This window comes from Pyrgilauda ruficollis, unplaced genomic scaffold, assembly GCF_017590135.1.
Source record: "Pyrgilauda ruficollis isolate IOZ18807 unplaced genomic scaffold, ASM1759013v1 scaffold117, whole genome shotgun sequence".
Classification (NCBI taxonomy): domain Eukaryota; kingdom Metazoa; phylum Chordata; class Aves; order Passeriformes; family Passeridae; genus Pyrgilauda; species Pyrgilauda ruficollis.
The window spans coordinates 1,252,821-1,268,168 of NW_024509988.1; the positions used below are offsets into that span (position 1 = coordinate 1,252,821).

Consider the following 15,348-nt stretch of genomic DNA (forward strand, 5'->3'; position numbering starts at 1 on the left):
TGGATTTGGACCACAGGCTGTCACACAGCATTAAACCCCTCTAGTCAAATTATATTTTAAAATACTGCAGGCAGTGGGGTTGGGCCCTGCACATCCTCTTCCCCAGGGAGCCCAGCTGAGCACTGGGGATGGTGGGCTCAGCTGCACACTGACATGGTTATAAAGGGGCTTGTTCCTCCTGCTGGCACCTTTTCTCCACTCCTGACTCACAGCCAAGGTCTCCACCACCCTTTCCAGCAGTGTGAGACGAGGCTCTGGCTCTGGTCCTCCATCCTTCAGGTGGGAACAAGCTCCCCACTCTATGGGAGCTGCTCAGGGCACCTTCTGTCAAGGCAGACCTTGCTTTTCCTCTTGTTTTCCTTTTTGGCACTAGGTTGATAAACCAGATCAGCTCCTGGCTGTGCCCCTGTTCTGTTGTGTGCAGCGTGCCCGTCATCTCCTGGTGCCAGGGTGTCCCCCCAGCCCAAGCCGTGTTCCTCTGCATTCCAGGGGTCTCCTGCTCACCCTCCTCACTGAGCTCTTCACCACCACGTGCTCTGGCCTGTCCTGCTTGCCTCTCTGGTTTGTCCACCTGTGCCATGGTGCTGCTTCCCATTCCATGCTGCTTCTGCCACCTCCAGCCTTCTCTCCGCCTGCTTGTCCTTCAGTGCTGGAGCACCCCAGAGCCTTGGCGTGTGGTGGGGCCGTGCTGCTGTCAGCCTTTCACTCCTGAGCCACGGGCCCACATTGCAGGTGCCCTGGGAGTGCATCCCCAGGGCTGGACCTGCTCTGCCCTGCTTTGAGCCGACATGCTCCAAAACGTTCAATGCCCTCCAAGTTCTGCAGCAGCAATGAGTCACTCTTACGCAGGCTGGGCCGGGCTGGGGGGAGCAGACTGCTCTCCCGGGGGTGCAGTGCAGTCTCTGTTGCTGTCTGTGCCGCTCTAATTTATTCCTATTGATCTCTGGTGGTGCTCGCTGGGCTCGGCAGCGCCTGCAAAGCCCCTCTGGCCGGTGGGGCCAGCGCCGTGGCCGTGCGGCGCTCGGCACGAGCTGCTGGTGTGGAGCTGGTATTTTTCCTCAGGGTTCCACCTCCCGTGCGTGTGTTGTCATGCCGAGCAGCGGGAGCAGATGCTTTCTGCATTACAGGGCGTGCTGCGTGCGTGGGGAGCGAGGAGCCGCGCGGCTGCGGCGTCCCCACGACCTGCCAGCGTCGCACCGTGCCTTGGAGAAACCTCTGAGAGGTTTTCCGTCACCGCCCTGCTCTCCTCCTGTCCCTCTCTGTTTCAGCTGGGATTCAGCCTGTGTCTGCACACAGAGCCAGCCCAGCAGCACTGAATCCCTCTCAATCTGCCCTGGGATCTCTACGGAGCTGCCGAGGCGCTTCCAGCAGCCCTGGATTTGTCCTCCCCATTGCAGCACTGCCCGGAGTCTCGTGTGGGCACGAGAACCACCCTCAAGCTGATGCTCAAACCCCTTTGTCCTGGGAGTCTGCTCCTGCTCAGCCTTCGCAGCCTCTCGGGCTCGGTGTGGTGAAAGGCAGGAGCAGTTCCCGGCTCTGCTCCTGCTTTCCCCTTTAAGCTTGCGCACGCGGTTCCTGCTGGCGTCAGCGCGAGGGAAGAGCCGAGCAGGATCCCCGAATTAAACCAGGGCTGATGCTCGGGAGGTTTGCAGAAGGGCTGAAGCAAGCAGCAAACAAGCTGCTTTAAAAATAGCTGCATGGAGGTGTGGCTCATCCCGGGCTCATGGAGCATCCGTGGGCTGCCATGGTCTTCCTCCCGCTGGGATCTGTGTGCACGGTCCAGGCACCGCCGCTGCCGGCACTGAGGGCTGCCTGCCTGCACCCCCCCGTGTTGCTGGGCTTGGTGCTTGCTGGAAGGGGTTTTAGTGTCAAATAAGCTTTTTTTTTCTGTCAGCCGAGGTGGGTGACACTGGGAGAGTTTCTCTCCAGTCGCTCTGTGCTGCTGCGAGGTGTTCCAGAGGCGCAGTTATTTGGAGGCACAGGAGCAGGCTGCAGGAGCCAGCGAGCTGAGATCTCTGTGCAGGGACACCTTTAAATCTGCTGCAAACCTGATTCTGAGTAAAATCCTCTGGGCTGAAATAACACACGTGTAGCTCTGTGAGCCTGGGACCAGCCAGGGCTGGGAGAGCCAGCCCAGTGCCAGGCAGGGCTCTCACCCTGCTGGGGCTCAGGATGGAAAGCAGATGATGGGAGCAGCTCTGTCTCCATCCCCTGCTTACATCTCTGACCCAACTAAGGATCTTGCTTATGTGGTCCCTCCACATTGCCTGAGGATTGTGCCACGCAGGGAGCCAGGGGCTGCCACGCTGCCCACACTGGGGTGCCAGCACTGGAGCCATAGAATCACAGAATCGTGGAATGGTTCGGGTTGCAAGGGAGCTTAAAGCTCATCTCCACGCCCTGCCACGGGCAGGTACATCTTCCACTGGGCCTTTAGGGTAGGGTGTCACACCAGGTTCTCCAGGTCCCATCCAGCTGGCCTTGAGCCCTTCCCAGCAGGAAGCACAAGCCCGAGTCCTCGGCTGCCTCCCCATAGCGAGCGAGAACGCGGCAGCCGCTTTCCAATTTATTTTTATCTTGTTGATCACATGCTTTGTAATGTTAAATGTTCTGTGGAGGAGGAAATTTCTGCAACTGCAGAATGAATAGGAGTTTAGGGGGGTTTCGGTTGAACTTGATAATCAATTTTTGCAAATCCCAGGCTCGTGCTGACAACCTGCAGCAGCCAAGGGATATTAATGAAAATGTTCCCATTCTAATTGTGGCTCCGTACGTGCGGAGCAGCCCTGGGCATCACGTGCTTCAGGGACTCTGCTTGGTGGCACCAGCCAAGATGTGACCCCTCAAGCGTCTTCATGCCTGGCTTTGGGGCTGGATGTGACCAAGGATGGGGGAAGCCAAGCCTGCCTGTGCAGGGTTTAAGCAGCTTGGAGAGTCTCAGGGAGCAGGGAGGTGCTGCACACATGGATCAGGTGTCCCTGTGTCCCCTGGCAGGACACACAGGGCAGCAGCGTGGCTCCTGGAGCCACCCCAGCAAAGTTGTCTTCCCGTAAGCACACTAGATTTAATTTTATTTTAAGCCATTAAAAAACTGTCCTAGGATCTGATTTCATCTTCCAGCTGTTACAGCTGCCAGGATGACCAAAATGTGGTTTCAGAGTAGACTGGGATTCGCCTTCAATGCAGACATGTTTCCAGGGCTTGCATTTCATAGAATTATGGAATGGTTTGAGTTGGGAAGGACCTTAAGACTGATCTCATCCCACCCCTGTCATGGGCAGGGACACCTTCTGCAGGCTGCAAGCCCTGTCCAACCTGGCCTTGGACACCTCCAGGGATCCAGGGGCAGACACAGCTTCTCTGGGCAATGAGCAGAGAGCTTTGAAGAGGAGTGGCTGAGCTCTCTGGTTGAGAGGTTCCCTGGAAGAGTCATTATTTCTAAAATGTACAGTATCCCAGGAGCAGGGGTGGATGGAAACCATTGCTCCAGGTGGGCCCTGAGCAGCAGAGGCTGACAGCTCTGTGCACTGTGCCCAGGAAGGGTTTGTGGAGCTGGCTGTGCCTCAGCCGCGGAGCTGCGAGCGGCAGGAGCGGAGCATCCCCAGCCACTGCTGCCCTCCTCTGCCAGAGACCTTTCCTCGGCTGCGCTTGGTGGGTGAAGGAAGAAACCTGTGCTGTTTGGTGGGTGAAGGAAGAAACCCGAGCAGAGCTGGGGGAGAGGCTGCAGCATCGCTGGGTTTTATTAAGGTGAAGGTACTGAGGCACCTTCAGGTTGCCCAGAGAAGCTGTGGCTGCCTCATTCCTGGAAGTGTCCAAGGCCAGGTTGGACAGGGCTTGGAGCACCTTGAGCTAGTGGAAGGTGTCCCTGCCGTGGAGGTGGGACTGGATGAGGTTCAGGGTTCCTTCCCACACAGCCATTCCATGGATGTGTGCCTGTGGTTTGGGGGTGGTTGCTCTTGGTCTCTCACTAGGAGCTGCCTTTGCAGCTGGATGATTTAGGAGACCAACTATCAGGCTGGATTTGGGATGACAAGCCAGGCATTTCTGGGGTTTCTTCCTCCCCTCCCCTCGTGTTCCTTTGGGAATTTTTTAGATGGTTGCAGAAGACCTGAGGGCAGGTGGGTGCTCTGGGCCAGGTGGGAGCAGCCACTTTGTGAGGAGAGGAGCAGCCTGGTGCTGCCCACACCTGTTTGGCTGCAGCCTCCTAGCTATGATGATGATGATGATGATGATGATGATGATGATGATGATGATGGCAGAAGTGTGATGGCCACATTTCTGAGCTGCCAGCCTGTATCTTTCAGCTCTCCTTGTTGATGCTGTTCAGTGCCTCCAGCTGGGTCCATGCTGTGGTGCTGTCAGTCTGAGTAGGCTCCTCCAGGTGCCCTGGCATGGGATGGAGGCTCCTAAAGCAGGATGGGAGGTGCAGCACTGGCTGTGGCCCCTCGAAGGGTCTGTTCCCTCTTTCCTCTGCTGCTCTTTGGTGGTGGAGGAGAATGGGAGGCTGCTGGAGCAGCAGGAGGCTGCTGGGGCATGTCCTGGCTGCACCTTCACTGCTGGGAACCTGGGTGGCTGCTCCAGGTGCCAGTGCTCCCACTGCAGGGATCCATCAGGGATCATCCACAGGCTGCCTCAGCACAAGCTTTTGGGATCTGTCAGTCCCATGCTCAGACAGTTGCAGGGCTTTGGGCTCCGTGACATTCATGGCTTGTGTCCCTGTGTCCTTGTCCCACAGAGAAGCAGGGTCCCGAGCGGAAGAGGATTAAAAAGGAGCCCGCCACCAGGAAGCCTGGCCTGCTCTTCGGCATGGGCCTCTCGGGGATCCGGGCAGGGTACCCGCTCTCCGAGCGCCAGCAAGTCGCTCTCCTCATGCAGATGACAGCAGAAGAGTCTGCAAACAGCCCAGGTGAGACTGGGGGGCTTGGTTCTGAAGGGTGGGCAGGCAGGTGGGAGCTGCTCCCAAATGTCTGGAATTCCCGGTTCCCGGGGTCACCAGGACTGAGCTGCCACCCCTGGCGTGGGGCAGGGGGGCTGGTTTGCTGCTTGTGGGGTCTCACTCCTCCCACGGGGCTCTGCAGGTGACTCCAGGTCTGGTGTCACTGGGATCTGCACGTGGCTCTGGCTGCCCTTCCTTTTTCCAGTGCCCCTCGGGTCCAATCCAGCCCACCCTGGCTGCTCAGCTGGAGCTTTGGTTCCATGGGAGCCTCCTCCACCTCAGCTCTGTTTTCCCACCGGCCTCTCAGGCTATCTCAGTAAAGGAGGATTGTGAATGAAGACAAAATATCATCCTCTGTAGGTTTTTAATACTTCTTCTCTTGGAAAGGGATAAGATGTGTAACCACCACAGCTGTAAGTTGAGGTGTGGAGTAGCTGGAATGTGTTTACCACGGATTTTGTGTTCTAGTAATTTTTATCTGTTGCAAACAAGTTCCCCCCCGGTTTTGGAGGGTCCGTGCTATCCATGTGCTCACATCCACATCCTACACACAACACTGCAGCTTTTAGCCAAAAAAGCACCAATCTCACTGCTTATGTTGCTGTTACTTGGGAAAGCTAAAAGGGAAAAAGCTGCAGAGCATTCCAGTGTTCTCCCAGGAAATGCAGTCTCCTCCCAAGGCCGTGAGGCCTCACATGTGCTTGGTAAAAGGCCACTTCCCTCGGGAGCTGAGGTTTGAGGGTGAGGAGCTGCATTGTCTGCTCCCGGATCACGGGATTGCCCACAGCGTTTGCCAGGACTGCAGCTCTCCAGTGGGTCTGGCAGCCCGCAGTTCCCATCTCCGTGGGACACACAGGCTGCTCTGTTCACATCCACTCCAGAGCTTGGGCTGCCTCTTGCTGCCTTGTGGTGAATATTTTGGGAAGAGCCGAGACGAAACGTGATGCACGAGCTCCCTCTAAGGGCTTAGGAATTCCATGGAATGGCAGTCCCTGACGCTGTTTCTCTTCTCCCTGCAGTTGACACAACACCAAAGCATCCCTCTCAGTCTACAGTTTGTCAGAAGGGAACTCCCAACTCTGCCTCCAAAACCAAAGATAAAGTAAATAAGAGAAACGAGCGAGGAGAGACTCGGCTGCATCGCGCTGCCATCCGCGGGGACGCCCGGCGCATCAAGGAGCTCATCATCGAGGGTGCAGATGTCAATGTGAAGGACTTTGCAGGTAACAGCCAGGAATCCCAGCTTTCTTCCCACCTGGTTGTGTGTTGCACCTCCGAGAACGACTCCCACCAGAAAAAGTAGTTTGTTTCTAGCATGGGGTCTCACCTTGGAAAGAGGGGATTTGCAAAAAATTGTGATTTTGCTCTTTGAAGAGGAAAAAGTCTTTTTGCCCCTTAAAAAACAAAACAAACAGCAACAAAAAAAAAACATATAAAAATCCCCAAAATCATCAGTTTTCTTGTTGGAGTTTGGGAGCAGAATTCCCAGGCTGTGCAGTCTGCTTGAGGTGGTGAAGCTGGGCTGGGCAGGATCCAGAGAATCCCTGGAGCTGTTGTGGCTCCACACACCAAACCTGAGCAGGCCACTCCCTTTCCTTCTGCTCTTCCGTGGGGCCGCTGTGTTGGAAGTCTGGAGGGTGATTTGCAAAGGGAGGTGGGCTGGATTAGCTCTATTTTTACTTAAAATAGAAGGAATTACATGCACAGAAATACTGCTGAGAGTGGGTTTGGGAAGTCAGCTCTTCTGGAGTTGGGGGGCTGATGCCTGTGAATTTTTGGGAGTTGTTTGGGAGTTGAATCTGGGGGTGCTGCTGATGGGGAGGGAATGTGAAGGGCAAGGTTAGGCTCCCACCAGACACACAAGTTGGAGGATTTGTTAACCATCCTGACCCTCAGCTCAGGAGTATTACCACCTCCTCCTCCTCCTTCTCCTCCTCAGCAGTGCTGCCAGGCTCCTGCTTAGGGCGGTGGGATGAGATGGGAGCAGCCCTGAGTCCTGCAGCAGAAGGCAGCCATGGGATGCTGGTGAAGGGGTGATGAAGGTGCCATTCAGTGGGGCTGGATCAGCCTTTCTCCAGCACGTCCAAGAGCTTGACTTTGCTCTTTGCTGTTCTCTTCGCATGATTTTGGGGCTATAAATAGATATGGCTGTTCCTCCACCCGTGTGATTAATCCCAGTGCCAGACTGAAGTATCAGTTGTGATTAATTCCGGGCACAGGTGCCCCCTCCAAAGGCTCCGAGGGAAGGTAACGGAGCGCGCTCCCACGGCGCTATCAGCAAAACACCCGAGCAGCCGCGCTGCGGAACTTCAAAACAGGCTCTGCTTAAAAATAGTCTGTTGGAACACGATAAAATATTTTGTTCTGTGCTCTTCAGAGATTTGTTTGAGAGCTGGAGCTGCCATTGCTGTGGAGACGCTGCTGTTTGGTTTTTCCCCCCCCAGTCCAAGCCGGTGTTCCTGTGTTTGGAGAGCACACAGAAAATCTGTATGGGGGCTGGCTCGAGCCCCGTCTGCAGTTCTGAGCTCAGGCCCAGGCTGGGCACCAGGGATTCCCTTACAGAGGGTTTGGAACCTAAAGCCAAACCTAAAAAGCTTCAGAGAAGGCTGGAGAGGGACATTTCACAGGACCATGGAGTGGCAGAACAAGAGGGAGTGGCCTTAAGCGGACATGGGGCAGGGTTAGATGGGATATTAGGAAGAAATTCTTCCCTGTGAGGGTGGTGAGGCCCCAGCATAAGTTGCTCAGAAAAGCTGTGGCTGCCCCATTGCTGGAAGTGTTGAAGGCCAGATTGAGGGGACTTGGAGCAACCTGGGATAGTGGAAGGAGTCCTTCCCCATGGCAGGAGAGGGGAATGGATGAGCTTTGAGGTCCCTCCCCACCCAAATAATTTCACGATGGTATAAAGGGGAATGGATTTAAGACCTGCCTTTCACATGACATCAGCAATTCTCCTTATTTCCCATATAAAACCTCCCATTTCCAGGGGCTGTGTCAGGTCTGGCAGATGCTCTGACTGTAGCACATGCTATGACCAGAGGGAGAAGGGGGACTGGTGCTGTGACTGCCTGGCAGGAGTAGCAGGGCAGAGCTGCGCGTTCCTTCCTGCTGTGCCGGGAGATCCGGGCAGACACATCAGAGTGGCACAGCCCTGAGCAGGGTGACCCTGCAGGCTCTCCCCGTGTCTCAGTGTCACTGTGAGGGTGGTGCCATGTCCTGAGTGTCCCTGTCCTTGCAGGCTGGACGGCGCTGCACGAGGCCTGCAACAGGGGCTACTACGACGTGGCCAAGCAGCTGCTGGCGGCGGGCGCCGAGGTCAACACCAAGGGGCTGGACGATGACACCCCCCTGCACGACGCGGCCAACAACGGCCACTTCAAGGTCAGGGTGCTGCCATTCCCTGCCCTGCTTTAAATGACTCTCCTGGGAACTTGTGCTTCGAGCAGCCCGCTGTGAAAACACAGATTCTGGGTGGTTTTGTCTCATTTCCTGTGGAGCGGGCAGAGTTTGTATCCAAGGCCAGGCTGGACGGGGCTTGGAGCAGTGGAAGGTGTCCCTGCCCATGGCAGGGGGTGGCATGGGATGGGCTTGAAGGTCCCTTCCAATCTAAATGATTCCCTGATTGTATGAATTTCCCTGTTTCAGAGCTGTTGAGTGTTTATCCTCCTGCACAGGGGGATAGTTCATTCTTCTGGAATTGGGACAGGAGCATGATTTTGTGCCTTGTTCTTCCCCCTTCTTTCCTGCCCAGGTTGGTTCTGAGAATCACAGGATCATTAAGTTTGGAAAAGACCTCCCCAGTCACTGAGCCCAACCATTAACCTGCTGCTGCCAGTGCACCACTAAACCCTGTCCCTAAATGTTTTTTGAATACTTTCAGGGATGGTGATTCCACCACTTAATCAGAGAGTGAAAACGTGGAGAGTGAGGAGGATGATAGAGACTCTCTACAGAGCTCTAGCTGTGTAAAGGACTCAAGGCTAGTGCTAAAGGAATCCTCCTTGTTTAACTCTCTGTCTGCCTCATCGACCTCTTCACATGGGAGTTTAGCATCCCAGAAACATAATCCCAGTCTTACAGAACAGCACTCCAAGCACTGGAGGACGGACAATTGGAAAACCATATCTTCTCCAGCTTGGTCAGACGTCAGTTCCCTATCGGACTCCACCAGGACGAGGCTGACGAGCGAGTCAGACTACTCGTCCGAGGACTCGAGCTTAGAGTCACTAAAGCCAGTCAGAAAGAAACCAGAGCACAAAAAGAAAAACACCCCCCACAACACTGTTTCTGAGAAAAAGAATTCATTCCATAGCAATGTGGATGGAGCAATTCCAAAGCTGGACAAGGAGGGGAAGGTTGTTAAAAAGCATAAAACAAAACACAAACATAAAAACAAGGAGAAGGGACAGTGTCCCATCAGCCAAGACATTAAAATAATCAAAACATTTTCTTTTGAGTTTGAGGACTCTAAACAAAAGCCTGAGAAAGGCTTGATAGTAGAGACAGAAAATCCAGTTGAAAACAAGTTGAAAGTGTTAAAGCACGATAGGGAACATGGTAAGAAGGAGGAAAAGCTCCCCAAAGGTAAAGCGGAGGAGAAGGAGTGGTTGTTCAAAGATGAGACTGGAAAATCCTCAAAAGAGGAGAAATCATTAAGAAAAATCAAAGATGGTAGTAAAGACCTGAGCAAATCCTTCAGAGAAGGATTGAGTAAATCAGAAAAAGAGAAACCTGTCAAGGAGAAATCTCCCAAGGAGGAGAAGCCGAGAATACACAAAGAGGAGAGAAAGAAGAAGTCAAAGGACAAGCAGTCCAAATCTGAGAAGAAGAATGAGCTGAAGGAGGAGAAGGTTTCTAAACTAGAGAAAGAAAAATCCTTCAAAGAAGAGAAGGAAAAATGCAAAAAAGAAAAACTTTACAGGGACGAGTCCGGGTTTGATGAGTTTAATAACAAAACTCAGTTTGCCGAAAGCGAGGACACAAAGTTCAGCCTTTCGGACGATCAGCAGGAGAGGTGGTTTTCAGATTTGTCCTCTGATTCATCCTTCGATTTCAAGGGTGAGGACAGCTGGGATTCTCCAATAACGGATTTCAGGGAGATTAAAAATGACACCGTGGCAAAGCTAATCATAGAACCTGTGAAAGAGGAAATTAAAGACAAGAAAAAGGAAAATAAAATGAAAGACAAGAAGGAATACAACGAGAAGCGGAATGAAAAGGACACTTTCTTAAAGAAAAAGGAGCGGGATTATGTGGAGAAAAGCTCTGAGAAGAAAAAGGACCAAACAGACAGGCACAAAGTTACTCCCAGTTATTTGCCTGAAAAGGATAAGAAAAGGAAGGATTCTGTGGAGACCGGCAAGGAAAGGAAAGAAAAAGACACAGGTGAAACCAACAAAGACAGAAAAGATTCCTCTGATGGCTCTAAAGAGCGAAAAGATCCCAAGACGAAGCAGGAGGAGCCCTATCGAGATGACTTCAAGGAGTATGGCTGTGAAACATTCTTCAAGGATAAGTCTGACCCTGAGTTCAGTGGCAAAACCCTGGAGAGTTGGGAGAGGCACCATTCTGGGAAGGAAAAGGAGAAGAAAGATGCTCCTGATAAAGAAAAAAAAGAAAAGGTGAAGCCAGAAAAATACAAGGAAAAATCCAAAGAAGGCGACAAGGAGAAAAATGAAAAAGCTGCTCCAGAGAAAATCCTGAAGGACAAAGAACTGGAGAAGAGTTTCAAAGAGAAAAAAGAAACTAAGGAGAAATACAAGGATCTTCACGGCAAAGACAAGGAGAGGAAGAGTTCCTTCGACCAGGTGAAGGAGAAGAAAGAGAAAAACTTTTCCGCAGACAGAGACGATTTCTCCGAGAAGAAGGATGAGAAGAAAGGCAAGGAGAAGAGCTGGTACAGCATCGCTGACATCTTCACGGATGAGAGCGAGGACGAGAGGGACGACTACAGCCTGAGCGGGTTCAAGGTGGGCGACTCGGCCGGCAGCGAGATGCATCGCCTGGACAGCCTGCAGGACAAGGACGACGGCGCGGCCGCCGAGAAGGAGCTGTACCCCGACAAGCACCGCAAGTACTCGTCCGACCGGCAGCACTCGGAGAAGCAGAAGGATAAGGAGTCCAAGGAGAAGAAAAAGGACAAAGGAACATCGGAAGGGGGGAAGGAGAAGAAGGAGAAGAGTTCCTTTGAGAAGCACAAAGAGAAGAAAGATAAAGACTCCAGTGAGAAGTATAAGGACAGGAAGGAAAGAATGTCCATAGATTCCACTCAGGAGAAGAAAAACAAGCAAAAGCTCCCAGAAAAGGTTGAGAAGAAACACACCAGTGACGACAAGGTGAAAAGCAAACATAAGGAGAAGCCAGACAAGGAGCATTCCAAAGAGAAGAAGTCTTCAAAAGGAGGGGAGTCGGAGAAGAGCCTGCTGGAGAAACTGGAGGAGGAGGCTCTGAATGACTACAGGGATGACTCCAATGACAAAATCAGCGAGATCTCCTCTGACAGCTTCACGGACAGAGGGCAGGAGCCAGGACTCACCAGCCTCTTTGAGTCTTCTAACCTCTCTCTGACCGATGCCGCTGAAGAAAAGTTCAAGGACTCTCTCCCTTTACCCTGCCTTCAGGACAAGCTCAAGGAGAAGGAGAGGCACCGACATTCCTCATCTTCCTCAAAGAAAAGTCACGAGAAGGAAAAAGCAAAGAAAGAAAAGACAGAGAAAAAGGAAAAATCAGAAGAATTCAAGGACTCCAGCAGCAGAAAGGATTCCACTCACTATGAAAAGGATTTCTCTGTGGATGGGGAGGCTTTTGGCTCTTCCTACAACATGAAGGCAGACGCTGATGAGGAACCGGAGAAGAGCATTGATTACTTATTTTCTGAAAAGAAGGATAAAAATGATTCTGAAAGAGAGCTGTCAAAGAAGGCGGAGAAAGAAAAGACTTACGGTTCCAGCACCATCAGCACAGCTAAAGAGAAAAAGAAACGGGATAAACACAAGGAAAAATGGAAGGAGGAAAAGGAAAAGCATAGGGACAAACACACAGATGGCTTCTTTAAACATCACAAAGATGAGCCAAAGTCAACACTCAAAGATAAGGACGGGCCTCAAGTTACCACCTTTAAAGATAAATCCAAGGAGGACAACCTCAAATTCGGTGAAACCAAACTGAAGGAGAAGCTTAAGGAGAATCAAGACAAAGACAAATCAGAGTCCATAAAAATAAGCAATGGGAATGAAAAAATAACCCTTTCCAAAGACAGCGGCAAGAAGGATGCCAGGCCAAGGGAGAAACTTCTGGGAGACGGTGACTTGATGATGACCAGCTTTGAGAGGATGCTGAGCCAGAAAGACCTGGAGATCGAGGAACGCCACAAAAGGCACAAGGAGAGAATGAAGCAAATGGAGAAAATGCGGCACAGGTCCGGAGACCCCAAGTTAAAGGACAAACTTAAAAGCTCAGAGGATGTGCGCAAGAGGAGCCTGGATCTGCCAGCCAAGAAGCCACTAACACTGGACACGCAGCTCAAGGACAAGAAACTCAAAGAGTTGGGTCCCCTGACTCCTATTCTGTCACCGGAAAACAAGGCACAGCCTGCTGTGGGGACAGACTCCAAGGACTGGATCACGGGTCCTCAGCTGAAGGAGATCCTCCCAGCATCTCCCAGGCCAGATCAGAACCGGCCCACGGGCGTCCCGACCCCGGCGTCCGTCGTGTCCTGCCCGAGCTACGAGGAGGTGATGCAGACTCCCAGGACTCCGTCGTGCAGCAACGAGGACTACACGGACCTGATGTTCGAGTGTGCGGACTCTCAGCACTCGCTGCCCATCTCCACCATGTCCATGAACGCCTGCTCTCCTTCCTTCTTCGACAGATACAGCAATGTTTCCAGCGGGCTCCCCGAGAACCCCAGTCAGACCCCGACTCGCACCATACCCTCCTCAAACCTCTACCGTTCCATCTCAGTGGATATCAGGAGGGCGCCCGAAGAGGAATTCAGCGTTGGAGATAAGTTTTTCAGGCAGCAAAGTGTCCCGGCAACATCAAATTATGACTCTCCTGTGCAGCATTTAATGGAGGAGAAAGTTCCCCTTCCCTCTGTTCCTGCTGAGAAGTTCCAGTGTTTGTCTCCTGGGTATTACTCCCCAGATTATGGAGTTTCCTCACCCAAAGTGGAAGCTTTGCACTGCGCACCGGGAGCCGTCAGCGGGGTCGCCCAGTCTCCTGAAAGTGTCTTTTCTGGTTTACAAGCAAAATCCTCCCCTTCGCACAGGGATGAGTTGCTGGCTCCTTCAGTGGAAAGTGCTCTTCCCCCTGACATTGGCATGCCCTTGGATACCACAGAGGAGCAGCAAGCCACTGCCTCCATCATGCCACCAGAATCCACCTACCTGCCACCCATCGAGGAAAACCATTTTAGTTCGGGAATGCCCGAACAAAACAACATAGACTGGGATAACCCTCCTTCCCGAAACCCAGACGCCGCCATTCCTCCCAGCCTTATGGGCAACCCCGCAGAGCACTCTGTCACCTGGTCCATGGGCTCAGAGCTTCTGATGAAATCACCCCAGAGGTTTTCCGAGTCCCCTAAACCTCCACTCTGTTCCCTAGAGCCAATTCATCCTGCGCCGGTAGCCTTCATTCCCACAGAGACTTCCTACCCTGTTTCTCCCATCTCGTACCCTCTGTCAGTGTCTGAACCGAGGCTGGAGGAAGTCAAGGAAGATGCTGAGGAAGCAGTCCCAGGAGAAATTGCAAATGCTGAAGAGCAAGCTCCATACATGTCCCCTACTAGGTTAGACACCTTCTTCAACAACTGCAAGCCTCTTCCAGAAGAAGCACCAGAGATCCCTCCAGAGCCCCCGTGCGTGCCAGCAGAACCTCAGGCCGAAGTCGTTGCTGCACCAGAAAACAGCTATTTGGAAAACAACAACGCAGCACCTGCAAATGCAGAGGAGGCGGTGACGTGGCCAGACCCCTTCACCAACACCGAGGATGAACTGGACCTTGGCCCCTTCTCGCTCCCAGAGCTGCCACTGCAGCCTAAGGACGTGGCAGAGACGGAGATGACCGAGGCGGAAGCGGCAGAGGAAAGCCCAGCAGCAGCTCCAGAAGCGAGCGCTGGGATCATCAAAGCCGGCGCCTCCGTGATAGCGTCCGGTGAGCCGGAGGAGCCGCCGGCCAGCCAGGCAGCGCCCACCCTGCCCACGGACACAGAGCCACCAGCAGAGGAGCAGAAACCAGAAGCGGCCGCACAAGAAGCCGCCTCGGAAGCGCTGAACGCAGCTGAGGAGAAGGCAGCGGAGGACTCGGAAGCGCAGGTGTTCCAGCAGCCCCCGTCCGAGCCCGCGCAGGCGGAGAGCAAAGAGGTGGAGGCCGTGCACGAGGAGCTGTCAGCTGGGGGGGTGGCAGAGGGCAGCTCCCAGCCCTGTCCTGTGCCCGTGGCCAGCTCCGAGGCCGGCGTTCCACAGGACGGTGCTGCTGCCCGTGGTGGGAGCCAGGCCCCACCACCCCAGGCCGACGCGCCTCCCAGCAACGCTCAAGCAGAAATTGTGGAACCAGTACAAAAACCAGTAGCAGAAGCTCCCAAACCACCCAAAATAGAAGAGATTCCTCAGCGGATTACCAGGAACCGGGCTCAGATGCTCGCCAACCAAAACAAGCAGAACGCCGCCGCATCCGAGAAGGAATTTCCTCCCGTCTCTGCGCCCGTCACGCGTGCCAAAGGCCGCATCACGGAGGAGGACGATTCCCAGGCTCAGCACCCGCGGAAGCGCCGCTTCCAGCGCTCCAACCAGCAGCTGCAGCAGCAGATCAACACGTCCACCCAGCAGACGAGGGAGATGATCCAGCAGACACTGGCAGCTATCGTCGATGCCATCAAACTGGACGACATCGAACCTTACCACAGCGACAGGTCCAACCCCTACTTCGAGTACCTCCAGATCAGGAAGAAGATTGAGGAGAAGCGGAAAATCCTGTGCTACATTACTCCCCAAGCTCCGCAGTGCTACGCTGAGTATGTCACCTACACAGGCTCCTACCTGTTGGATGGCAAACCCCTAAGCAAGCTCCATATTCCAGTGGTGAGTCACCTCTCTCCTTAGCCTCAGGAACTCGCTGTTACACACACATGCAAGTTGTCCCCCATGCCCTGTCACCACCTTGCAATGCCAATGTGCCCCAACCTGCCTTTAGAATATGACACCAAACCTGAGCCTGGGTAAGTGTCTGGCTGTGTGGTAAACGCAGCCCCTGAGTTGCTGCATTTTTGCAAAGACTTTGGGCTGTGCTGAGGGACCTGAGGTTTGGTCAGGCTTTAGAGCAAAGTTTGTAACAAGCTACTAGATTTGAGGCTGGGAGGTAAAACTGCTCTTGCAGCAGTAGTAACAGGATGATGAACCTGGAACATGGGA

At 53.4% G+C, this 15,348-nt stretch overlaps 1 protein-coding gene across 1 annotated transcript in view; it reads left to right on the top strand.

Annotated features, from left to right (window-relative positions):
* Nucleotides 1-15,348, top strand: part of ANKRD11 (ankyrin repeat domain 11) — a 126,952-nt gene that overhangs the window by 108,174 nt on the left and 3,430 nt on the right. Inside the window, exons 5-8 of the mRNA XM_041483949.1 lie at nucleotides 4,736-4,906; nucleotides 5,956-6,159; nucleotides 8,175-8,323; nucleotides 8,839-15,018. Coding sequence (XP_041339883.1) covers nucleotides 4,736-4,906; nucleotides 5,956-6,159; nucleotides 8,175-8,323; nucleotides 8,839-15,018 — 6,704 coding nt within the window. The remainder of the gene's footprint in view (nucleotides 1-4,735; nucleotides 4,907-5,955; nucleotides 6,160-8,174; nucleotides 8,324-8,838; nucleotides 15,019-15,348) is intronic.